The sequence below is a fragment of the Crocodylus porosus genome, unplaced genomic scaffold (genome assembly GCF_001723895.1).
Source record: "Crocodylus porosus isolate Cpor-Errol unplaced genomic scaffold, CroPor_comp1, whole genome shotgun sequence".
In the NCBI taxonomy this organism is placed as follows: Eukaryota; Metazoa; Chordata; order Crocodylia; family Crocodylidae; genus Crocodylus; species Crocodylus porosus.
In genome coordinates, this window is record NW_017728912.1 from 10,907,828 (window position 1) to 10,934,265 (window position 26,438).

A 26,438-nucleotide genomic window follows, 5' to 3' on the forward strand; every position below is an offset into this window, starting at 1 on the left:
CAGTGTTGCTGCCTAGCCAGTTAATCTTCATTTTATATTTTGCTTGGGGTTTTTTTTTTAGTTCTTAAGAGCAGTAGTTTGCACTTGTGTCTCTTTTTAAAAAAAAAAAATTTTTTTTCAATGTATCAAGTTCATCATGAATTCTAATCCTGCCTTCCAACAGGCTTGGAGTACAATTCTTTTTCCAAAAAGCATATGAGAGAAACTTGGGAGAGAACGAGCAAGATGTTGTTCTTATTTGAGGGAAAAGAAAACCTTTTCAGTCTTATGTTTATGGTTACTTACTCAGATGTGGCTGTGAAAGGAACAGTTAAATGAAACTGGCCTCCATGAATGATGCTTTTGCAGTGGCTGAATAGTGAGACACTATGGACAACCATTCCAGATTCTGAAATAGGTCTTTCTTTTCTCTGTAAGGGCTTTTATTTTTCCTATAAACTAGCCTACTGAGGCTTTGCAATTCCAAGAGGCATTTTTTATTCCTTTCCACCCCCCACTCTGTTGGAGTAGAAGAGTGTAGCTGACATAGCAGTCTGCCTTATCTGTACTGTACTGCCTTGTCATTTGTTGTGTTCCTCTCTTTCACAGTGACCTTGAGCCTGAATGGCTGGACAGCGTGCAGAAAAATGGGGAGCTGTTTTATTTGGAGCTTAGTGAAGATGAAGAAGAAGCTCTGATCCAGGACAGATCTGAGGCACATGCAGTGAACCATGTCAGGTTTCGTGAAAACGAAGCTGAGATTATTCAAGAGGGATCACGAAAAGAACGAAAGTATGAACCTAGACTGAAGAAATTTACCAAAATTTTAAAAAAGAAAAGCCTTTTACCAAAGCCTTCTGGTAAGAAAGGGAATAATGGATGTAATGGGCATTCATCTGGACCAACCTCTATACTGAAACACCAATCCACTCAGAAGATGGGAGTCATGGTCCAGCAAAAATACAAAGATGTGTGTGTTTACGTGAATCCAAAAAAACTATCTTACACCGATGGGGGAAGAGAGCAACTCAGGCTTCTGGAGACATTAGTAGGTATTGTTCATCAGTCCTCATGGAGTACTCGAAGAGCTGAAAAACAAGGGCAGGACAAAAGCATCAAGGGGATCAGTGAAGAGAAGTTAGTAGTACATGGCTTAGTTCCGGGCAGTTCAGCAATGAAAACTGGTCAAATCTTGATTGGTAAGTAACCAGATAACCCTGCCTGATGCCTTTTGAAATCAATGAGATCTCTAATTTACTCTTAAAAATATGCAAGATATAGACTAACAAATACCTCCAGTAGGTAGTAGTCTTGAAGCTTAACTTACTTTTTTTTTTTTTAAATAAACCTCTAATTTAAAGACCTTTCTCAGATAAACAGAGTTGCTTGTCTTTCGGACATCACATAATGCAAATTTTACTGAATGTGGTGCATGTATCTGCCAGATGGCTTTACCAAGTAACTTTGACTTTGAGAACATATGATATGTAGTCATGTTGCTTGATATTCCACAAGAAGGCATGGAAGGGTACGAGCAGGGTTTTTAAATATTACCTATATATTTTATAAATACTTAAATATAACCTAGTAGGTTACTGTGAGGTTAAATAAGGGCAAGAACTTGAGAGTCTGACAGTTGTGGGTTAACAACCTGGGACTCTATTCTTTCACAGTAAATGATAGCTACCCTACAATGTCTTACCACTCGGGGTAAACTCCTGCAAGTTAGCTTTAACCTATCTCAGGCTAACAACAGGCACCCACTCAGTTATTATCTCAGAGCAGCTGGTACACTTTTTAAGTCCCTGCCTTGTTTACTTTTCAATAACATACTCACCTGCATCTTGCCTCCAGTAAGATGGAGGTGACTGCTACAATTTAAAAACCTACACAGCATAAATAAATAACCATAAGGAAACATAAAGGCAGTTCAGGGCTTTCTCACTATATAACATGGCATCATGGATAAGAGAATTAATCCAGTTTACTAGTTATTGTATTCTTCAGGGTATAAAGCTTTGCAATGTGTATGTGAAACTAAATTGGTGAGGGAAGAATGCAGATCAGGGGAAGGTCATGGGGAGAAGATGAGTCAGAGACCAGTTTCAACGAGACCTTGATGGAAACTGAGTTTCCTAAAACACTGAAGAACAAATATAGTCTATAAGTATAAAGATTCCAAATATATTATAATCAGGGATCCAGGTTTTCACTGCTTTTTTTTAAAAAAAGAAACAAAAACTCCCAAATTTTCTGACTTAAAACATGGATTTGGGGTTATTTTTTTTCTATGCTGAAAATGAAACACCACTAATACTTATCGACTTTACAAGAAATTTATTAACTTTACTAATACATATATTTATTAGTGGTGTTTCATTTTCGTTACAGAAAAATGTGGAATTTGGTTTATTTTTTTAAGTCAATATTTGGGAGTTTTTGTTTTTATCAGCGAAAACCAGGATCCCTGTTATAAAAGTGGCTGTGTCCTGCATCAAGTCTCCTGTTACATAGAGTTACCATATGTCTGGGTTTTCCCGGACACGTCCTCTTTTTTTGGGCCCCCGTGCTGCATCCAGGCAGGTTTTTAAAATAAGAGCAAATGTCTGGGTTTTCTGCTCTCCCAGGCTGGCTGCTTGGGGCGGGGAGAAGCAGGCAAGTTGACTGGCTGCCGGGGTTCATGTGTTTCCCCGGCAATGAGAGAGAGAGATGATGTGCACAGAATATGGGAGCTGCTTGGGCAGCAGGGCTGGCAGGGGCAGGGGTCTGCAAGTCAGGAGTGAAGGGCACTGGCAGGGCTGGGAGGGGCACAGGGCTGTGGATCAGGGCACGGGGGACAGGAGGGGTGACTGTGGGTTGGGTGTTCAGGGCACTGGCAGCACTGTGTGGCTGTGGGTCAGGAGAGAGGGGCAGCAGCAAGGGGTGGGGTGTAGCAGGCCAGTAGGGGGCACTCCTGCATTGAGCCACCCACTTCATTGCGCCCGACCACCTTCCAGGCTCTGACTGCCTCCCTATGGGTACCTCACGTCTGGCTGACCCCCTTTCTGGAGCACACTCGCTAGCCTGGGGGTAATGTAAGCTGCCACCACCCAGAGAAGGGACTCTCGGCCCTGTGCCCTCAGGGAAACACAGGCCTAATAGTCCGACGGGTACTCGACCCAGTACAGGCACTTGGGGCACTTCCCCAAATTGGGGGCCAAAAAGGAAAGTCTCCCTTAGTCCGCAGACCTAAGGGGCCTCTTAGGCATAATTTAGACCCACCCTTCAATAAGTCTCCTACACTGGTCACAAAGGAGAACTTAGAAATCCCATAGAGCAAAACAGTCTGGCTGAGGTAGCCTTTTGATCACACATCTGAGTTACTGCCAGCTAGATATCTAACCAGATCTCGAGTAGCTTACTCGCAAGCATCATCCAGAGGCTGCTGGAGATTCCCTCTGGAGGCAGGCTGTTCCTTGCTCTTGAGTTATGGGGGAGAGAGCCAGTTTCAGATGGTAAACTCCTCTCTAAGTCTGAGTCCCCCGCATGGTGGCTGCCCTCTCCTCCTGGGCAGTCTTAACTTATACAGCCCTTGTAACCTCATTCACCTGGTCCAGTGGAGGCCAGCGCCTTTTGGCTGTTGGCCAGCCAATTTGAAATACATCACTAGTTGCCAGGTAGACTCTAGACCACCAGGTAGATAGATGCCACTCACCCAGGTAGCTGATACCAGTCATGTAGGCAGAGGGAGCAGGTTTCCCCCCTCCCTCAGGAATGTAGCCAGCTCAGGTTACCTAAAGAGATAGGGTAAAGATGCGTCTCCTCTGCTGGGCCCATCCTAATCTAATTGTCACAGCACAGAGATTTTGGGGAGAAACAAAGGTGGCTTCCTGCCACACAGGGTATTGCGGCTTGGGATTGAAGGGCACTGGCAGGGCTGGGGTCAGTGGGTCTGGAGTGAGGAGCAGCAGCAGGGCTCAGGGTATATGTGACTTGTCAATATGGGGCAACAGAATGCACAGGGGTCACTCTCCCTGTCCGTCCCCCCCCCCCACAGGTGTGGACCTGGAAATATGGTAACCCTACTCTTACATCTGTAAATTACTACTGATAGCTTAACTTACAAACTGTTCAGTGGGAGAATAGAGGAAAGAGGTAAGTTTGGGTGGGATTTTCTAAGTTGTTGCAAAGTTTGGAACAAGTCCTGAAATTTTTCAGCATTTTGAAAGTCCAAATCTTTAGTCAAAGCATGATTTGCCCCCTTTTTTTTTTTAAATGCGTAGTTGACATTGGGTGCAACAGTATTGAGTAAGTTTCTCAAAGCAAAAATGGATGATCCTCAAGTTTTATAATATAAAATAAATGATTAATACAGAAATGTGAGGCAAGGAAAAGAAGAAAAATCTTTGGCCTGCTCTTCAATTATATCAGTTCCCAGTTTGTATGCTTAGGTTATATTAACCAATGGTTTGTAAATATGCCTTACTATGCATGCAGCAAGACCTTCTTTGCTTTGACCACACTGGTCCCAAGTGCTGCTTTTTTCCCCCTGTCTTGTAAATGGGATCATCTACAAGATTGGTTATGGAGTCGCACTTGTGTAGCAAAATATTGGCCTCGGGAGGTTATTACCTCCTTAATAGGTGGGCTTTTTTCATGCAAACTACTGCAAAAGTGTAGCAGCACTACATTCGTTACAGCTCCCGAGTTCTTGATTCTTAGGTATTCTTGGAGGGGTCATGGGGAAATAATTTTTCTCTTCCTTTAAGAAAGATGATTTCAGCTGTAAATTATATCCTCTGATATTTTAATCTGCCCTAAACTGTCTTTAACCAATATTACCTTCTTTTTTCATGTTGGAAGCAAATATGTTAAAGTATACTACAATCATTCTACTTTGAACTGGGAAAATGAGCTACATGTGGTGCCAAGTGGTATGAAAATACGTAATTTCCATATAAAAATACTTTCAGATTATATAGCTATTGTGAACATTGGGTACTCCTGAAATCAGAATGTGGTTTCTAGCAATGGGGTTTTTTGCATAAATTAAGTGCTTGTATTTCAGTGCATCTGGCATAAAGGTATGTAATTAAAAACCCAAATATTTCATTAAAAATGTCTTACACTAAAATATTTTAGCTTGACTGTTCCTGTCAAAAAGCCATCTGGTTTAACGTTACTGTATTGTGCATGCAAGGGCAAGATAGTGAAGCTTGATGGGTGTACACCAAAAATCTGATTTTCAAAATGAAGTATAGTTCTGCTGATTACCCCATCTTCTAGTTTAGATACATATATGGTACTGACATGAAGCAATAGAATATAAATATTAAGTTATCTATTATATTATCTTAAAAAGTTTAAGATACTTCTAGAAAACCATTTTTTTAAATTGAGCATATCTTCAGGAGGGTGTATATAAGAGAGAAGTCCAAGTTCATTTGACATGCATGCAGGGGTTGAATAGTTGTTTAAATTCTGATAGCTGGGTAAATCAATAATATGGTGCCTGCCATACTTTATTGTTAAAGCCTCTTTGACCTTGCTAATTGGGGTTTGCGGAGCAATACCTTCATATACCTATATACCTTTTTATTTTATTTTTAATAATTTTACAGCATGTGATGCTACTGCCTATTTTGTAGTAACCTTGGGAAGCAAGCATCTGATAATTTTCTTTCTGTACAGGAACACTTTGATGTCCAGCACTTCAATTTGTACTCGTGACCAACCATCTTGGGGCATGTTGTATATTATAGTTTCCCCCCCGACAACAGACTCATCAGCCAGGCAGGGCTCTCCAAGCTCCCCAGCTGACTGAATGCATGCTGTAGCTGCACACATGCACGTGGCATTTAAAATCGGCCAAAATTTTTTGTAATATTCATAACAAAACATTGAGTCGCCTGTTGGCACCCTTTTGCTTCGGTGCCTGGGGTGGTTTCCCAGATGGCTGTCAGGCTCTGGTAGCTGGCTCTGGCTGCAACATGTCTGTCAGGTGCGTGCTGGCAGGCATGTGGCTGGAGGCTGGAGCTCCCTCCAGTGGCCACAGGGGCACATGGCAGGGCTGTAAGGACTTGGGACTAACTTTAGTCCCAAGTCTGCACATGTAGACACCTGCCAAAAATGGCTTAACATGTATTAGCTTAATGCACATTAAATTTAGTGGCACTTAAATGCATGTGTAGATGCATCCATAGATTCTCTTGCAATTTCAGTCCACACCCATCCATAGCAACACCTGGCAAGAGAACAGCTGCTTACCAACAACATTTCCCCTGGGAATCTTTTAGCTATTGTTGGTTAGATGACACTACCTATAATAGCAACAGCCCCTTAAGACAAGGGGCAGCAACCTATGGTTTGAAGGCTGAGACAGCAGCCTACCTTTGGATTTAATTCCACTAAAGTGGCCTGCCACTCGTGAAAGGCTTGCAACCCCTCACCCCTAGAGGCAGTATATAGCACAGGGGCATTGGCATGTAATTCCTAATGGCTATTATAGTTTAAAAGGCATGTATAATGTAACTGTTGCTCTGACAGTATGAGAAGTGCAGTAATTCTGTTACTTGAAAATCAACTGATTTATTTTTGAGGGTTTTTTGGTTTTGGTTGGTTTTTTTCAGGGATACTATAGCATGGTGAAAGGTACAAATTAGCTCTGGGATTAAGCTGCTCACTACAAAGACATTTTAAAAAAAATTAACTTGTTCAGGTAGATCATACTTCACAATGCTAAATTGGTTTTTAAATAACTTTTTTCATTGGCCCCAAAAAATTAAAATGTCTTGCTCTGAATACAATTGGTCTTTATTATGTTCAAAGTTATTTGCAGCCAGATGATTGCTTTGTAGCAGTGTCCATTTTACATCCTTGTAACCTCTTGTTCTATAGCAAGATTGTACTATAGCAAATCCTTGTACTGTAGCTAAATTGTTTTCCCTTGCCCAAATTATTTTTTTAATGAATACATGTTACACCAAAGTTCTACTTTATTACACACTCCTAGAAATTCTTAACCACATTCTCAACTTAGGATCTGTTCAGTGTCATTTTCAATTAATATATTCATCCTAGCTATTATGCTATATCAACATATACATTTAGTTCTTCTCTACTGTTGGGTGATGAAATAACTGAGTTTATGTTGAAGACTGTTGCTCAAGTGTAGGAGTTGTCCTTTTAAAAAAAAAATTCTTTACCAGAGATGCAGATTGAGAGTCTCTATTACAAACTGGGAAACCAAAGTCTTTCATCTTTCTCAAGATGTGAAGGGCCCAAAAGGAATCCAGACCAAAAATAATTGAAGCAGCTGAACATTTAAGTTCAGTGAAGTGCAAACCTCACTGCAAATCTTAACTTTTCAGAGCCGAGCTTTTATTTTAAAATTTGTGAATTGAGCAAATTCTGCAAATATTTCAGCAATGATGTAACTTGGAACTTTTGAATATGATCAGATTTTTTTTTAACTGTCTGTTCAGTATGTGTGTGAATATTTTACCTTTTTATGAGCTGTGTAACTTCTCTTTTCTACTGCTGAAGTTTTCTTCTTCCATTTTTTATTTGTTAGATAAATGGTAGGTCCATCAAAATAAATGCACAGATCCAAGAAAATTGGCTTCTAATGACAGGCTTGTGATAAAAACAAAATAGCATATTCTGTTTCCTGTTCCTCCAATTGAATGAGATTTATGTACAGAACTTCTCAGTTCCCAAGACCTACTTGAGCATTGTAGTACAGATGTCTTTGTAGAAAAAAAAAATCTATCGTTGCTTAGGGAACAATTTTTACTTCTTAAATTTGAAGGGGTGGGGGGGAATGTAGCATGAGCTACGTTGGTGGAGATGTCCATCTCCAGTGTTGTGTATAATACCTTACCTTTTCTTTTTATGGTTTTATACATTTTTACCCATTCACAGACGTGCTGTTATTGATAGAGGGGCAAGTAGTAAAAAAAATAATAAAAAACATCTGTTACACAGTATTTCTTAAAGCAATAGCTGTCTCATGAAGATAAATGAAGATATTTCCATGCGAGGTCAATATGTTCTTCCATCAGTCACAGCATTAACGCCTGGCTAAAATTCTTGTGAAAGGAATAGCCCCAAAATCCAAAGCACTTGGAGGTAATTCCACAGAGAAAAGACTGCGTGTACTGGAAAAGATGATGGGAGCTCAAGATAGAAGTACTACACCACTGCTCTAAAATATAGAGCCAAGCAGTAGATTTGCTTTTTGGGTTTTTTTTAATGAAATATATGCATGATGGCTTGGTTGGGGTTTTTTGGCATTTATTTGAACAAGAGTGTGAATGTTGCTTTTAAATTTCTTTCACAAGTGACTTAGTGGAACTGAGAAGGCTATTAAAGTCAAGTCTTCAAGCAAAAGTCCTATATGTCCTCTTCCATCAGAATAATGAAGTGCAGAAGACTTTCCTTCTGTGAGAGTATTCACTTTCCATTGCACTTGTCACTGACATGATTCCTTAGAAAAAAAGAAGTTTTGCATGTTAGACAGTGTTACTACAGGTGTACCTTTTTTAAAAGGACATATTTTTTCTGAATCTTAGATTAACTTGCGCCTGATGTTGTAAAAAGATGGCTCATTCTTAGATTTGGGAGGTATGGAAGAAACACCTTTAATACTCTTAAGAATCTAAATAAGTAAACATTTTCGAATAGTAGTTTCCTCTTGGATTTAGAGATCTGAGGCAACTTGTGTTAGAAACGTGCAAGACCAAAACAACTTGACTTCAATACATGTTGCTACGGAAAGAAAAATCTAGCTATGTTTTTCAGAACTAGGGAAACAATGGAATATTTCCACTGAATTTGTCTGCTCTATGGCTGTTTGAGTTTATATTTATCAATTCTCTAGAAATGACCGAGATTTCCTCCTCCCCCCCACACACACTCACTCACCTGTGCATAATCAAAATGATTAAAAACGTCAGTACGCTGTATCATCTGTACAGCCTTACTTTCCTAAAATAATATGCTCATTTACACCTGAAGCCCAGCTGGGGGTAATGGAATACACATTGGGAACCATGAGGGAAACGCGTGGCTTGCAGCTTTTCATCAATTTAACAGTTTTTTGTTTTTAAGCCAGGTTAAGCGGTTGCAAAATAATACATTGGCAGTCTTTATTCTGATTTAGCTTAAATTCAGTAGGAGCAGATTTAAGTTCAACTCCATTAAGCCCTCGTCTTTAAATGAACATAATGCCTTTATTATCAAATGGTAATTGCAGAAACCTAGAAGAGCCCACCTAGTATCAAAGAACCTAAACTAATTAATCAAATTTATGTTGAATTGTTATTGTAGGATGGACAAAGGGGTGGAAATCTCTTAACTGTTGTGGGTTTTTCTTTGTTTTGTTTTTAAATTGCCATATTTCAAGGTGATATTCTAGTCAAGAAATGTTCGCCATATTTTCTAAATTACACATTCTTGCTAGAATTTGTAATCTTGGGCAGTGCTCCTTCTTTTCCAATAATCCTTTCCTAACATGTCAGACCTTTTTAGTTAAGCTTCTCTGTGCATTTACTGGAAGAGTGCACCTTCAGGAATTCTTTTTGGGTAGTTCTCTAAGATGATAAAGCATTCTCTAACAAAATGAAGACCACCTGTGGAATTGCTGTAGCTAAGCCTCTTGGAAAGGTGCTCTATTTATAGCATGCACGTCCATTTTTACATCTTGAATAGAATAAATATTTACCACTAGAATTAAAGTTTTAAATACATGAAGAGTTTAGGTATCAAATGATGATACATGTTGAGTCTATTGCATGTAAATACTGCCTTTTAAAAAGTAGTTAGAAGTTATCTGTTCCTTGAAAATTATACATCTAATGGTATGGCACAAAAGCTTTCCTTTCTTAAGTGTTAAGGTGTTTACTACATTCCCACAAAAATGTGTACAACTGGTTTGACCCTTCTCTCTTGGAACTTTAAAAAAGACTTGACTGCTGTCTTCCCAGCAGTAAGTTTCACTTCTTTAGTTTTTAACAGTTTTAAACTTAAAGCATACGTAATTGAAGTAATGAACAAAATTAATTATTGTACTAATCCACAAAAAACCCCAAACTTCTTTAACATAGCCACTTAATATTGCTTGTTCATAATCTCTGTATTGATACTGACTGAACAACTCATTTGCAGTCATGAAACTCCTGAGATCTGCAGCTCTTAGGTGCACTCTTTGGTGGAAAAGTAACTTAGCCACTCACTATTTCATCATCTTTAAAATGTGGTAACAGTAATAGTATTGTGACCTTGTACCTGGCAGCCCTAAGGCCATGGGCAGACTTGCATATGAAGCACTTCAGATGGTGTTTGGAGTGCTGCAGACAGCAAAAGTTGAAGCATGCACAATTGAAGACATGTCCACATTTTGGTGGTCCTCTAGCATCCTTCAATGATTTGGCCAACCCTCTACATCACCAGTGGGCAAAATATAGCCCACTGGCCAGATCTGGCTAACCAACACCTTGGATCTGACCCAAGGGCAGACCCTCTCCAATTGATTGCATCTGCCCACGGCTGCCCCTGCATTGTTCCGCATGGGACCAGGCCCCACTCTTGCCTATTGAAAGCCTGTGGCCCCAGCGAGAGCACACAGCTTCCCTGCAGGACTCCTTGACATAGCTACAGCTGCTTGGGTATTGCTCAACTCTCCCTGACTTCAGCAGCTTCTTGTCCTCCTCCTGCTATGCCATTCCAGATGTCAGGTAATGCAGGGAAGCCATGGGGACATGTGTTGTGCTGCAGATATCCAGCTAGGAGGGTTGGGGTGGAAGCTGCTGCAGAGTGGCTCCTGCCTCAGCATGTGGGGCTCCAGCTTCTGGTTTCCTTCCACCTACTTGGCTGCCTGCAGGTTATTGCTTGTTGTTCAGGGCAGCCAAGTGATGGAAGGTAGCTGGGAGCTGGAGCTGAAGCCTCATATGTGGGGACAGCAGCTGCCCATCTGCTATTTAGCACATGTTGCCATGGCTTCCCTACGTTACCTGCTGTCCTGAGCAGTGCAACAGGTGCAGGAGGAGGAGGAGCCACTGGAAGTAGGGGGAGGTGAGCAGTACTTGGAGGGCTGTGGCAGCAGCCCCACTGGGAAACTGTGCACGGTGGCTGGGGCTGGTGAAGTGCTGTCTGGTGGGCATGGGCAGGTGGGGCATGGGCTGCCCTGGGTGGGAGCAGGGGCTTAGCCCATGTGGAACACTGTGAGGGCTGCTATTGGCTGAATGGAGGGTGGGGGGTAATCGCACCTGTACTGCCCCGGTTGGATGAGCTCTGCTGCATGTACCTCCTGCTCTCATGTCTTTACCCCCACCCCACCCCAGCCAGCTTCTGGGACCTAGCACATGGGCAACCCCTCCCTCCCTCCTTCCCCCCCACCACATGCACACCTACCCTCCAAACACCACCCCAACCCACACACGCTCCCTTCCCCCTCCTCACATGCACACCCCCCCAATGCATAATATAGACTTCATAGACATTAGGGCTGGAAGGGACCTCAGAGGGTTGAGTCCAGCCCCCCACCCAAGGGGCAGGAAGTCAGCTGGGGTTATAGGATCCCAGCAAGATAAGCATCCGATTTTCTCTTCAAGGTGTTCAATGTAGGTGCTTGAACCACCTCTGATGGCAGGCTATTCCAGACCTTGTGGGCTTGGACAGTAAAGAAATTCTTCCTTATGTTCAGCCTGAAACAGTCTTGCAGTAGTTTATAACCATTCAACCTTGTCATCCCTTGGGTTGCTCTGGTGAACAAACGTTCCCCCAGATCCTGGTGGTCACCCCTGATAAACTTATAGGTGGCCATCAGATCACCCCTGAGCCTGCGCTTTTCCAGGCTAAAGAGCCCCATAGCTCTCAGCCTGTCACCATAAGGTCAGTTTTCCTGACCTCTGATCATGTGCGTGGCTCTTCTCTGGACTCTCTCAAGCTTCTCCACATCCTTTTTGAATTGTGAAGCCCAAAACTGGACACAGTACTCCAGCTGTGGCCTCATCAAGGCTGAGTACAACAGGAGAATGACGTCCTGGGATTTGCTTGAGAAGCATCTATGGATGCAAGCCAGTGTTTTGGTCACTTTACTAGCCGTAGCATCGCATTGGAGGCTCATGTTCATCTTGTGGTCAATGGTGAACACCCAAGTCCCTTTCTTCCATAGTGCTAGCCAGCATAGCACTGCTTAGCCTATAAGGATGCTGCAGGTTTTTTGTCCCAAGGTGGAGACCCTTGCATTTTTCAGTGTTAAACACCATCAGGTTCTTGTCCGCCCATTTGCTGAGCCTGTCCAGGTCAGCCTGGATCATCCTCCTGTCTTCAGGTGTGGATGCTTTGCCCCAAAGTTTGGTGTCAAGTAAGACTTTATTTGGAGCTATTATTCAATCACCTTTATATACACTACTCAAAAAAACAAATTGGGGCACACAATATTTTTTTAAATAAAATTCGAACGTCTATAATTTAATTTTAGTTTATGATTTGTTTTTATCTATGATTTGTTCAAATGGTATCTTCTGAAAGATTTTGTGTGAGTGAAGGCCTCCACAGCTCACTAAAATTCACTAAATGGCCCACTAGCTGAAATCCATTGCCCACTCCTGCCTTACATATTAGGAGTGACAACCAGCAAGCGCTCTCCTTCCTGTTTGCTGTTCTTGGGAACCTCTGGTGGCTGAGGCATACAGGGAATTCTGCTTTGCAGCACTGATCTCCTCTGCCAAGGAGAGATCAAAGAAGTGGTGTAGTGCTTTATGTATTAATTAAGTTTCAAGCTGCACTGCTAAATGAAAGAGGCAGAGGGCCATTACTATTGGTTCATGCCATCCTTCCTAATGAAGATGCTAAGAAGGGAAGATTGGATTAAACAACACTTTAAAAAGAGAAGAACTGTCCGGCAGGAACTTAATCTATTTCAGATGTGTTCTGAAGAAAAATACATAACTGAAGAAAGCTGCTAGCTGTGTACACTAGTTTTTCATCTCTATAAAGAAGATCTAACTACCTTTTAGTAGGCAATTCTCTTTCTCAAAGGGAGCTATTAATAGTTTTCATTAACAGAAGACCCATATGCTGTACTCACTTGATGGGCAACAGTTTATTTTTTGCAGGTGGTTTGCATGAACTTTTTTGAAGTAGTCTTTGTACTTCAGAAAAGAGTTTGTTTTGGATCCAAGTAAACTTGCTCTTGCTTTTCAGTTAACTCTTTAAGAGCAGCACTTCAGATTTTTTGTTTATTTCCACAAGAAGAAAAGAATGACAGTGGAGTCAATCACTTTGAAAATTAAATGAGAAACTTATTTCTCCCATTTAGCTTTCCTTCAGTTTTTGCGGAAGGAGCATTCAACCAAGCAAACTATAATCTACTCAAACTAGTTTCCTATAGTATGGAAAGAAAATGAGACTGAAGCTGTACCTATTTGGGGGGGAAAAAATGTCAATGAACTGAAAGTAAGGTACATATGTTAAGAGAGATTAGCAAGCTGTTGTCAGTGGACTCCAGTCAGTCACCAGTGTCAGACTCCTGTCATGTGTGGTGTGACCAGGGGTGGAGTAGTACCAGTTATGTCGGGCACCCTCCATTTGGATAGTTTTAGTCGTTCTCCATCAGAATACCATTGATGATACTATGCCACTATTACTAATTTTAATGACCTCGTTAGTTGCAATAAAAAGACCCCAGGCTCTAGTTCTTAGTAACAAAGACTTTTGGGTTTTATTGTTCACAAACAACCAAACAATAGCACCAGACCCAATGCCAGCGAGGCTTATTTACGAGGCAAGGCATCAGCATAAAATATGGCCCCTATCAAACTGTAAAGTATTCAGGATTCCCAGACCCCTTTTATACGTTAATCAAAACAGCTTATGTTTACAACATACATTTTCTAGTTCCAGCAATCACTAAACATGTTTAGATGATGTCATTCACATCCTATTTTCACCAGACATTGCGACGCTTCCACCAGACTGGGGGACCTGTAATACTAGGACACTTGGACCTTTGTTTTCGTGTTCTGTTACTATCTTATGTATTGTTTTCCTCTTCATTGACTTTCTGAGGTGCCTAGAAGCTGGCCACTTCTGTCTTTTCCCAGCATTTCTGCTTAGGTCGTGTATGGTTTGCTTTCTAGTCATAAAGATCTATGGCTCAAGCTGTTACTGGGTGCATCTCCATGAGATGTTTATTGAGCAGTTAACTAATTAGCTCCACAGTAAATGTCTCAACGTCTCTACGTTCAGGGCTGTTAGGCTGGAGTAAACTAATAAACTCCACAGCAGGGTAGTACTTATAAATAAAAGTACCATCCTGCTGCAGAATTTTTTACTCCCCAGCTCTGCATATGTAGATGCTCATGTGGTTGGCTAGGGCATGAGGGTGCTTCAGTGCAGGAGCCCCTCTACAGCATTGTTGAGCTGGGGGGGCAGCCCCGGGGAGGCAGGCTGACTTCCAGGCTCCCTGCTAGCCAGGGCTGCGCCAACTTCTCTCAGTGTGCTGTGGTCCCAGGCACACATGCAAACAGCCTGCCTGGGAGCAATAAACTCCAGTATGACAAGCCCCAGAGTTTACGGCTTTGCATTAATTGCAAGTGTAGATGTGCACACTGAGGCTTACTCTGATTAATGATAATAGGCATCTGTATAATTTTTAGAGGTGCACCAATACATTGGTCCCATATCATATTGACACTGATAAAAGGAAAATTGACATTGGCAATTGGTGTTTTTGGCTGATGTGGCCATAATGTCACTGATAAATACCATGTGCAGGTGCGCAGCTGCAGCACAATACACAGGTTGCCAGGAGCACATCCCAGCAGTGTGGAGAGCAGCGTCTGGCTGGTAAGTCTGTCTGTAGGAGAAGGGGCATGGGGGAAGGAAGGGGCGTGGGTGCTGCACAGCTGAGGTGGGGCATGGGACAGAGCCGCAAGCAACTCATTCAGAGGTTATAGGGAGGGGGGGCAGCTCCTGCTGCTGCACGAGGTCATGGTGAAGTGTGTGCCCCCTGGATCTGTGCATGAAGCTAGTGTGGGCTGCTATGGCGAGCTGGGGCTGGTGGTGGTGCTGGGTTCTTTCCAGCGAAGTGGACTGGGCCAAGGCTGTGTTTGGGGCAGGAGGCAGTGGTGCTGGGAGGAGGATTATAAGGGGTGGCCTACAGGCACCCCAAAATTCTCCCCCCCACCCCCTGGTAGCAGCACCATTGCTGTCTGCTCTGAGAGCAGCCTGGCCCAACCCTCCAGAAGAGTCTAGCGCTGCCCCTGGCCCAGCCTGCAGTGGCAGCCCGCCCTTGCCCTGTGCACAGATCTGGGGGGCAAACACCTCCCATGCCCTCCCAGGGTGTGCACAGCAACAGGAGCTGCCCTCCCCCGCACTCCTCAGATGAGCCACAGCTCCATACCATGTCCTGCCCCAGCTGAGCAGTGCCTGCCCCTGCCACAGCTCCAGCCCCACTCCCTCCCTCAGCGAGGGGCTTCTAACTGCCCCCCACCACACCCGTTCCCCCATAACAGACTTATCAGCCGGATGCTGCTCTCCATGCTGCTGGGCTGTGCTCCTGCATATCGACAATTGATCAGTATCAGCTGATATGGCTCGTTAAAAATTACTCTTTGGTATAGGCCAAAAAAATCTCTATTGTGCACCCCTAATAATTTCTATATATACTGATCGATGGCTGCACAAATCCATGCCCTATCAAGGCTTACAGAAGCCTTTGGGACAGTTTAAATAGGAGATGGAAAACCCACTATCATTTATAAACCTTAAATAGAAAGGAAAAAAACAGTTTTAATTGAAGCACATCTCTTTGAAGGAGCATGGTGGCAGAGTAGCAACAGTGTTTTGCTTTTAATCTAGAGGGGTGAGGTCAAACTTGCACTAAAGACTATCCCCAGGCAACCCAGCTATAAATAGGTACTTAATCATTTGGGCTAAGGAGTCAAAGACAGTATGATGCTAGCCACATCAGTCCTTGTATGCTGTTTGTTACTGCAATTCGGGTACCTAAGCCATGCTACCTTGATGGGCCATCTGGTTTTGGAATGGACATTTTGGTAATTCCCTAAAAGAGAACTTCTGGTTCAACTAGTAGCCATAGGGTTGAATGCTAGAATTAATTGCTGGTTTAATTATTGATAGAAATGTTAGACTAGATCTTCACAATGGTTTGAGTATTTGGGTGATGCCAGGGTAGATAAAAAAAAAAATATTTTAAAAAATTAAAAACTGCACTTTTAAATGAGACGTTTTAAAATTTAAATGGGACTTTAAAATTTAAGTTTTCCTTTTAAAAAATATATTTTAAAATGACATTTGGATTTAATACAACACAGGCTATGGTATAGATTTAGTATACTCTATTAAAATCATTTAAATAAAGCAATATGTTGAGTCATTTCGCTTTTATTGAAACTTCTGGAATTGAACACTGATTTTTTTTCTAACCATGAGGGGGAAAATATCTAAATTCTGAGGTAAAGCTTCAGAAATATGGCATGATAGTTCATGTGTTAGGGGCTTCAGTATTTCATGTATTAGGGGCTTGAACCTGCAAGGGTTTTAAGGTCTATACTACTGGATGCAAAGAATCGGCAACAATATCACAGTTGTTAGAAGCTGGCCTCCGACTCTAACAGAAACTGTCATGTGTACTCTTTGATCAGATTATCTGCTGAGCCAACCTGTACGGTATCAAACTCATGTTTTATTTCATCCAAGCTCTGATTATTTTCAAATTATGAATACTTATAATTCTGTACCCGCAATGGAGTCTTATTCTTCATTTCACGGTAGAACAACCATCTGCTGAGTAACTACCAACCTGTTGTTTCTGAAGCGTTCTTGATACTTAAGTTAAATGGACATTTTGGTCCCTTCACATATGTACAGGGAAGCAGATCTTGGGGGATCTGATCTAATTCTCCCCCAAGGTGTATGATGGAATTCAGTGGTTGACTGTTTTGAGCTATTTATTAAGAAGTGGGCTATCCTGGTGAACATCTGTGAAGAAAATCATGACAAAATCAATGGAAGTATCACGGCTAGAGTAGTAACATTGGATTAAAGGGAAATATAGAAGATACTATGAATATACTAACCCTATATCTGTCACCTTGGATAAACTACAGAAAGATTGCTACTGTATTGCAGGTGCTGTTGCATTTTTGGAAGAGCTTAAACTCTAAGCATGTAATTGCAGGTAGTTAAGAAGCAGGTGGATCAAGTACTTACTCCACCTCATTTTCTAGTCAATAGTCTTATTACAAAATACCGGGGTAGATGCCTAATTGCCAAAAAGGAAAAGGCTGCTATGACATAGGCACCTAGTAATCACTCATTAGTTATGCTAAACATAATAGATTTCAGAGCTAGAGGTGAACCATTGAAGCAGAACATGTTTGCTGAGGGTATTTTCAAGAAAATTGTACCACTGAATGGTGGACGTTACAAGCAAAGCACCTGGAACCAGAGTTTGCTGAAATGGTGAATCAGCTTTTACCAGCAGTAGCCTCTTCTGCAGGTACAGAAAGAAAGAATATTTTCTTCATTTGGGCTGGTTCATGCAAAGCTGAGAAATCAATAGGGATTTGAAAAAAAAGCAGGAAAGCTTGTTTTTTCTCTTGCAGTTAATGAATAAAAATGGGGAGGAAGAGGAGATTTGTGAATTCTAAAACCTTGAGAGAAATGGGGTAAAACATTTCAGAACTGCCTAGGTTAAAAAAAAAAAAAAAAAAAGCTTCATTTTAAAGAGAATTAGGCAAGTGGGAACTTAAGCTTAAATGACTTTCACCTAGGCATTTTAAATAATTTGCTCCAGGGTGATCTGAAATACCTGATTCAATTGACTAACCATGGTTCATACTTCTAATACTGCAACAGTTAATACCAATATAGTAAAATCTATGCTATTCGGCATTTAAATAGCTGGAATACTTTACTAACTGGAATTTCCAGCCAGTTAGCTGGAAGGGGGAGGGGGTGGGGGAAAGCTAACATACGGCAGCTGCCGTTGGTCTGCATGTCGCCACTGCCACAAGCCCCCCACCACCCACTCCGCTGGACAGACGTGGTGGGGGAGAAAGCTTGCACGCGGTGGCGGCTGTGCTGCTGCCACTCTGTATCCACTGCCCTGTGCTGAGTGCAACTCTGCCACCACTCCGTGCTGCACCCTGCAGCTGCTGCTGCTCTGCGTGTGGCTGCTGCTACTCCCTCCCCTCCCCCACATAGAGCTCCACGTTATCAGAAACCCTGCCGGGTTATTTCAGATAACTGGAGTTTTTCCATAACCAGCAATCTCCTTACCTCGGTGATGCCAGGTAACTGTGGTTTTACTGTATTTAATAAATTAGTGGGCACGTCTACACAAGACATTTACTGTACAATTGACTAATTAAGTATGTAATAAACATGTCAGCATCTACATGTCTGCCTCTGTTAGGAGGCACAAAATTAATAAACTCTGCAGCAAGGTAGGACTTGTATTTACAAGTCCTACCCTGTAGAGTTTTTTTTGTGTACAGCAACTCATGAGTAGACACTGATTGGCTGGCTGGGGCACACGGGTACTTCAGTGCTGGGATTGCCTGCTGCCTAGTCCCATGCTGAAACACCCTCGTGCCCCAGCCAGCCCCTCTGCAACTCCCTGGACCACCTGCCAGCTGGGGTTGATGCAGTGCAGCTCAATGTGCTGCAGTCAAGGTGCACATGTAAATTGCGCCCCTGGGAGCTTCCCGGGAACTATAAACTGTGGATCAGTAAGCTCTGCAGTTTACTGCTGCCTTCTAATGTCATGTGTAGCTGTGCCCAACCAGTTGTAAATGAGCACCATGTTTTGATTTTTTTAAAAAGTTTCTGTATTTAAACATTAAAGTTTTGTTTAATAAATTTGAAGTGTTGGTTTTGTGTTTCTTAAATTCAGGTTGCCATCTTCATGCAGCTTGATATAAATAACAGAAAAAAGTTAATTTAGTGAATAATATGTATTTCACCATTTTATAACGTACTGAAATGTAGGATTTCTAACAATCCATATATGTTAAGCTATATTGCATACGTGCACACACAGTTTGTGTACCTAGGAAACATATACCAAATCTACTGTAAAAACTGTATTTCTTTGTAAAGTAACATGTTTAATTGTTATATCAACTAATGAAAGGAAAACTTGCTTTAAAAAAGAAAGTGGCTCACACTCAAGATGATTAACACATACCTTTCTCCTCCCCTGTCGTTTTCAGCTGATGAGCCCCCAAGTAAATATTTATCAGTGCACTTTGTACTATTAAATTTCATTCCATTTCTGCTTCTCCATTTTTCTTTTATACTACTGCTGCTTCCAACCTTTGTGTCAGAAAATTTCATTAGTGCATCCATAATTTTTGTGGTAAGATCATAAATGAAAATATTAAATAAGATTGGTTCCAAGACTGATCCTTTCAGAACTGTTAGCATCTTCCCTCCAATCCAGTTATTTTCTTTTAAGAACAATGATTGTTTTTTCCCCATTGCCCAGTCCCTTACTGAACCTGCAATTCTTGTATTTTTTCCCCATCTTTGCCACTTTTAATTAATTTCCTATATAAGATACCCGACCAGAAGTTATAGTGAATCCTGAATAGATTGTGTGTCACGTTTTCTTTCCCTAAATGCCTGTTACCAAAGAGGTATGTCAGGCTGATCTGGTACAATACATTTTTAGCAATTCCACAGTGATTATCCTGACTTGCATTAACCTCTATGCTTTGAATTACTTTATTTCAAATTTTTTTCAAAGACTTTGATACTATTGGTGTTGGAATGAGGTATCTATAGTTGTCTCAGGTTAGATCTAAGATCTTAGAGCTTTGGGTGCCATTTTCAATTTTGAAAGAACATGTTGAATTGTGTATTACGTCTGCACATACCTTCTTAAATCTGTTACTTCTATGGTTTTTTTGCCTCCAGGAGATGCCCTTATTGCTGTAAATGACGTTGATGTGAATTCTGAAAATATAGAAAGAGTTTTATCTTGCATTCCAGATCCTATGCAGGTATAGTACTTACATTTTTAAAGTATACTGTGTTTTTTATTATGAACTTTCCTTCTCCCATACCAGCTGTATTGGTTTTATCCTCTCTGCTGGAGACAGGGACTTTTTTTGCATGTGGTAACTCTTAACCAGATGTAAATATTAGCTGTGTGGAAAGATCCAAGTTTATGATCATTTTGAGGATTCTAGGTCTGAATAGTAATCTCTCTTTTAAAAAAAAATATCTCCCTCTCCCCCAACCCTCCAAAAACACAATCCTGTTGTGATATCTTGATCATAGTGGATAACTAGAATAGAGAAACTATGGTTGATGGTCTTTGAAAAGCAAGGGTAAGAGAAAATATTGGAAGCTTACTAAGAATGGAGGAGTGAACTAGAAAATGTTTTGTGGTGAGAGATTGTGGCTAACTAGTAAGTAGAATGGAAATATTTATGATAAGGAATGAATGTCAAAGAACTTCTAAATTACAATGTGAATCTTAGGATAGTCTTATAATAAAGATTATTATATGTATAGACACGTATATAGAAAAATTAAAGATTTGTTTTGTCAATATAAATGGTGGCTATAAAGTTACAAGGATAAAAATAAAAGAAACTCCCCCAAACTCACAAATAGCACTATTAAAGATGATAACAGCTTTTAGATGAAGAAACCAATAGAGATCTTGGATTCCAAAGAGGTTCCAATCCATTCTTCTATCAGTATCTTTACTCTGCTAGCAGATTGAGCACCCTGGAATCCAAATGATGTAAGTATATTTTACAACTGGGAAAAGAACAGATAGACTCTCTGACCTCTGATGTACAGCCTCGTGCTCTCAACAGTGTAGAAGTAGTTCATTTTGTGTTCTTACAAACCTGGATAAGCTTCCTGCTAGTAAACTGATATATGCCACTTCCCCTGAAAAAACATGCATTGCTGATGATTCAATATCATCTTCAGTCATTCTTTTTTGCATAAAATAAAAATTATCTGTTAAATGTTGTACACACTTGAGTCACTGACAGCTCCAACTTTTCCAACTTTTCTGATATGTTTATATTCTGCCAATTTTTTAATGTTCTTTATTATATATTTGCTATATTTAGCTTATACACTATAGTGTTCCATACATGGTCTAATGTAGATTTTTGCCTTTTGGATGGTTTGCTTTTCTAGTGGAAAATACACAAACATTTGATTCCATGTGCTCTGTATTATGGTGCATCTCTCTTTCAATCAATGGATAAATAAGTGCCCTTATGCAGGGTTGGGGCCTGGGGCAAGGCTGACCTGCATAGGTCAAGAATAAAAAGCTTAAAGCTTTCATATGTGCTTCCTTGATCCTATGACTATTCTTTACTATGGACATTTAGAATAGTCCCAGTATTAATATAATTCATGTTGCTCCCGCAAATGAGGATCAGCCTGGTTTTGGACTTGCCCTACCGTGTGACACCACCCACAATAAGAGAGTATTGTCAACTTCCAGACTGGGAGGTCAACTTCCAGACAACTGTACCTGGCAGTACAGTTTGGGGAGGAGGTGAGCAGCCCTCAGTGGCAAAAGAACAGGATAGGGACTATTTAGGAAAGCTGCATGTATACAAGTTAATGGGGATGGATGGGTTGTACTTGAGGGTGCTGAAAGAGTTGGATGATGTGATTGGAGAGCCACTGGCCATTATTTTTGAATACTCATGGTGATTAGGAGAGGTCCCAGATGGTTGGAAAAAGGTAACTATAATGCCCATCTGTAACAGAGCACAGGTTGTGCTCTGTTACATGCAGGAGCATGGGCATGCAGCAGAGCAACCTTCAGGTGGTTGCACTCCCAATCAGGCACAACTACCTGATTGGGAACAGGGCCCAGCTGTTTGGGATAAAAGCAGACTCTGAGCTGTAGAGCCAGTAGTTTGCTTCTAGCAGCTAAAGGGAGAACATCTCCCTGCTGCTCATGTAACATCTTGGAGGTACAGGACAGAAACTATGGGGATGGCTGGAGGTTCCTGATCCTGGGGCATGACATAAAACTACACCCTACTGGGTTTGGATGGTATGGTGGCGGGGCAGTCCTCAGGAAATACCACACCTGTGCCTCCCCAGTGAAGGGTGAGTTTGGTGCTCCAGAAAGCCTCAGCTCCTGCAACCTTGCAGGAGGAGAAAGGTTGGGAGGGCAAACCCCAAAGCCAAAGCAAGGGTCTAGGCTTACAATGAGGCCTGAGGCAGGGCCCAGGTCATGTGAAGGTACCTGAGTCAGAGCCCAGGTTCACAGCAAGTCCTGAGGTGTAGGAAGGAGCTAGGTGTGAGGATCCAGGGGCGTGGGACCCTGCGCCCATGAAGGAGCTGGGTGTGAAGCTTCTGGGGCAAGGGGATTGAATCCCAGTGTTGGGCAGGGGATTGAGGCCTAGTGTTGAGGCATCAGGGGACCAAGAAGATCCCAAGCCAGGCAGGGAGCCTAAGGAGAAGGAGGGGCTGGGAGCCCTGAGTTAGGCTCCGGAGCGGCAAGAGACCCACAAGTGAAAGCCCTCTGGGCCCCTGCTCCCCTGAAGCCCCCCAGACACCCCCCAGCAGCTGTGGAGCATCCCACCAACCCCCAGCACAGCCGGAGGCAAGCGGGGCCCGTGGTGGGAAGGGGTTAACCCCTCTCTGAGTGGGAGGAGGCGGCTGCATGGAGCCAGGCCGGGTCAAGCCCCGCCCAGGCCCCTACTTCACCCAGCTCCCCAGGGAGAGAGAAAGGTAGGAGGGGGTACTCACCAGTCCCCCTCCAGTAGGGCAGGGCCCCCAAATCCCGGGCAGGGCTCCCCCTTGCCCAAGAGCAGCTTTCACTGACGGCGGGCCCACTGCGCATGCACACAGTTTAAAAGGGCCTGCCAACAGCAAAAAAAGCCCCAGTTAGTCTCCGGAACGGCGAGGGACACACGGGTGAAAGCCCGCCATGCCCCCGCTCCCTGAAGCTCCCAAGAGACCCCCCGGCATCCGTGGAGCCTCCCGCCGACCCCCAGCACAGGGCCTGTGGTGGAAAGGGGTTAACCCCTCTCTGAGTGGGAGGAGGCAGCTGCATGGAGCCAGGCCGGGTCAACCCCCACCCAGGCCCCTACTTCGCCCTCAGGGAGCCAGGCGACCAGAGCCACATGAACAGGCTGCACAACCAGGCGCGCTTGTCTGCTGGTGCGTGAGTTAGCACGGAGTTCGCGCAGGAGGGTGCGTGGGAGGGCCCGAGACCCTGCCTGCGAACCCCCCAGGGTAGACAGTCCCAGCCATAGCCAGCCTACCTGAGGCATGACACAGATGGGGACGCGACGCACCCCGAGGGTCCCCCTGGGCTCTGCGGCCCCTCCTTGGGCACCTCAGAGACCGTCACCCAGATGGAGCCCATGGTTCCGGGCTCCATGTAGACTGAGCCTCTGACTCTCGGCTGCGCAGGCTGCCTGTCCCTTTTTCGGGCTCTGGGGCCCGGAAGCATGGCCATCTCCCCTTGCGGGGTCTGCTCCCTACTGGGGTCTCTGGCGCGCCAGCTGGAGGAACTCCGGGACACAGTCCAGAGACTGCATGCCATCAGGGACTGTGAGCAGGAGACTGACTCCTACTGCCAGGCCCTTCTCCCCTGGGAGCTGGAGGGTAGACCACCATCTCCCTCCAGGACAAAGGAGGACTCGGACCTCCCAGTCTGTCCAGTCAGGTGCATGGACTAAGGTGGTCAAGGGCCCTAAGGCCCGCTGCACCAAGGCCCCTGCACTGCCGGAGCTTAGCAACAGGTACACACCTCTTCCTGCTCCAGTACAGCCTGGTGAGTTGCCAGCTCCCACAGACAACACAGGCTGAACTGCAGCTATAGCCCCCGCTGTCCCCAAGTTAAAACTAAGGTGTTTGTCGTGGGAGACTCCATCCTGAGGGGGCAATCTACCGCCCCGACCCCTTAGTCTGAGAAGTCTGCTGCTTCCCAGGGGCCCACATCCAGGACGTTGCGGAGAAGATCCCTAAGCTCCTCCAGCCCACAGACCACTATCCTATGCTCCTTATTCATGTGGGCACCAATGACATGCCTCGGAGTGCTCCCAGCTGGATCATGAGGTGCTACAAGGAATTGGGAGCAGGGCTAAAGGGTCTGGGGACACAGGTGGTGTTCTTGTTGATCCTCCCAGTCTCAGGCTATGGGCTGAGGAGGGAGAGGAGGATCCTCATAGTCAACCAAAGACTGTGGCGCTGGTGTCATCAGGAAGGCTTTGGCTTCCATGACCACAGCCCGCTTTTTGGTGAGAGAGGCAGTGAGAGGCTGCTGGGAAGAGATGGTTTCCACCTCTCTCCCCTGGGGAGGAGGCTCTTCTCAGCCAGACTGGCTGACCCGCTTCACTGGGCTTTAAACTAAGCCTGTTGAGGGACAGGGGGATTACTGCCACTGCTGGCCCACTGAGCAACCCTTGCAAAGCCAGCGGGCCAAGGCACTTAAGGGAGCCCACCCTTGGAATCATAGAATCAGTGAGTCGGAAGGGACCTAGACAGATCATCTAGTCATGGGCAGGAAGGAGCACTAGGGGTGGGAGGGGTCATAAGACACCAGCCAGGTACCTATCTAGTCTCCTCTTGAAGATTTCCAGGCAAGGTGAGAGCACCACCTCTCTGAGAAACCTATTTCAGGCTCTGGCCACCAGTGAAGTAGCTCGTCCTAACCTAAACCTATCCTCCCTCAGCTTGTGGACACTGTTCCTGGTGACTCCAAGGGGGGCCCTGGTGAACAGACTTTCCCCAAGTCCCTGCTGGTGGCCCTTGATAAGGTTGTAGGCAGCCACAAGTTCCCCCCTCAGTCTCCTCTTGCAGAGACTGAGGAGATTCAGGTCCCTCAGCCTCTCCTCATAGGACTGGCCCTCTGGACCCTCTCCAGGTTCTCCACATCCCTCCTGAAGTGCAGCGCCCAGAACTGGACACAGTACTCCAGCTGCGGCCTGACCAGGGCTGCATAGAGGGGGAGCAAGACCTCTCTGGACCTGTTAGTAATGCCCCTGTTGATGCATGACAGGGTGCGGTTGGCTCTGCCTGTTGCTTCATCGCATTGGCGACTCATATTCATCCTGGATTCAGTCCTGATTCCAAGATCCCTCTCTGCCTCTGTGCTGCTGAGAGGGAACCTTTAACCATAATACTGGTTCCCTCTCCCCAGGTGCAGCACTCTGCACTTGTCCTTGTTGAACCTCATCCTGTTCAGATCTGCCCACTTCTCTCTCCCTTGCCCCAGCCCTGGTACAATCTGTGGGCAAGGCAAGACCCCCCAAGGGGACACTTGCCTGCCTGTACACAAATGCCAGGAACTTGGGGAATAAGCAGGAGGAGCTTGTCCTCCTGCTCATTGCAAATAATTATGATGTCATAGGGATAACAGAGACCTGGTGGGACTCTACCCATGACTAGACCTTGGGTATAGATGGCAATACCCTGTGCAGGAGGGATCGTGTAGATAAAAGGGTTGGGGGTGTAGCTCTCTATGTTAAGGAAAGCTACATGTCCCTGCAAGCTGATATCGGCAACCAGGGTAGACGACTGGAGACCCTCTGGGTTAAAATCTATGGGGAACACGGCACAGGGGACACAACGGTGGGAGTCTACTACAGACCTCCCACCCAAAGTCCTGAGCTTAACCAGGAGTTTGCCCGGGAACTGGCTGAGGCCGCATGCTCAAGGACCATGGTTCTCATGGATGACTTCAATTACCCGAACGTCTCCTGGGAGGATCACTCAGCAACATCCAAGCGGTCGCAAAGCTTCCTCTCATGCATGGATGACCTCTACCTGACTCAAGAAGTCTATGGGCCAACAAGAGGCAAAGCGCTGCTCGACCTGGTAGTGGCTACTGGGGATGACCTAATCGGTGACATAGTGATCAATGGGAAGCTGAGCAACAGCGACCACAAGTTGATCACCTTCACCATCTGCTGTAAAGCTGGCAAGTCAGTCAGCAACACGGAAGTCCTTGACTTCAGAAAAGCCGACTTTGACAAGCTCATGAGGCTTCTCAGTGAGGCCCTAAAGGACCATGACCCCAGGGAGAGGGGAGTTCAAGAAGAGTGGTTGGTCCCCAAGGGAGCGATCCTCAGTGCACAAGCTAAGTCTATTCCATCTTGGAGGAAAGGCAGCAAGAGGGCACAGCAGCCCCCCCGGCTCTCCAGGGACCTAGCAGACCTCCTAAGGCTAAATAGAAAAGCCTACAAAGAATGGAAGACAGGATTCACCTCCAAGGAGGATTACTCTGCACTGGTCTGGTCCTGCAAGGAGCAAACCAGGAAAGCAAAGGCTGCAACTGAACTCCAACTAGCTTCGAGCATCAAGGACAATAAAAAGTCCTTTTTCACATATGTGGGGAGTTGGAGGAAAACCAAGGGCAACGTTGGACTCCTGCTGAACCAGATGGGGCAACTGACAACCAATGCCCAGGAAAAAGCCAACCTATTAAATGGGTACTTTGC

The 26,438-nt window shown here is 44.1% G+C and overlaps 1 protein-coding gene across 2 annotated transcripts in view; it reads left to right on the top strand.

Annotated features, from left to right (window-relative positions):
- INTU (inturned planar cell polarity protein) overlaps positions 1-26,438 on the top strand; it is a 91,855-nt gene that overhangs the window by 9,888 nt on the left and 55,529 nt on the right. For both annotated transcript variants that reach the window (XR_002100884.1, XM_019534026.1), the window contains exons 2-3: positions 589-1,178; positions 19,912-19,997. Coding sequence is in view for 1 of the 2 variants with exons in the window: in XM_019534026.1 (XP_019389571.1) it covers positions 589-1,178; positions 19,912-19,997 (676 nt within the window). In the remaining variant the exon portion in view is untranslated. The remainder of the gene's footprint in view (positions 1-588; positions 1,179-19,911; positions 19,998-26,438) is intronic.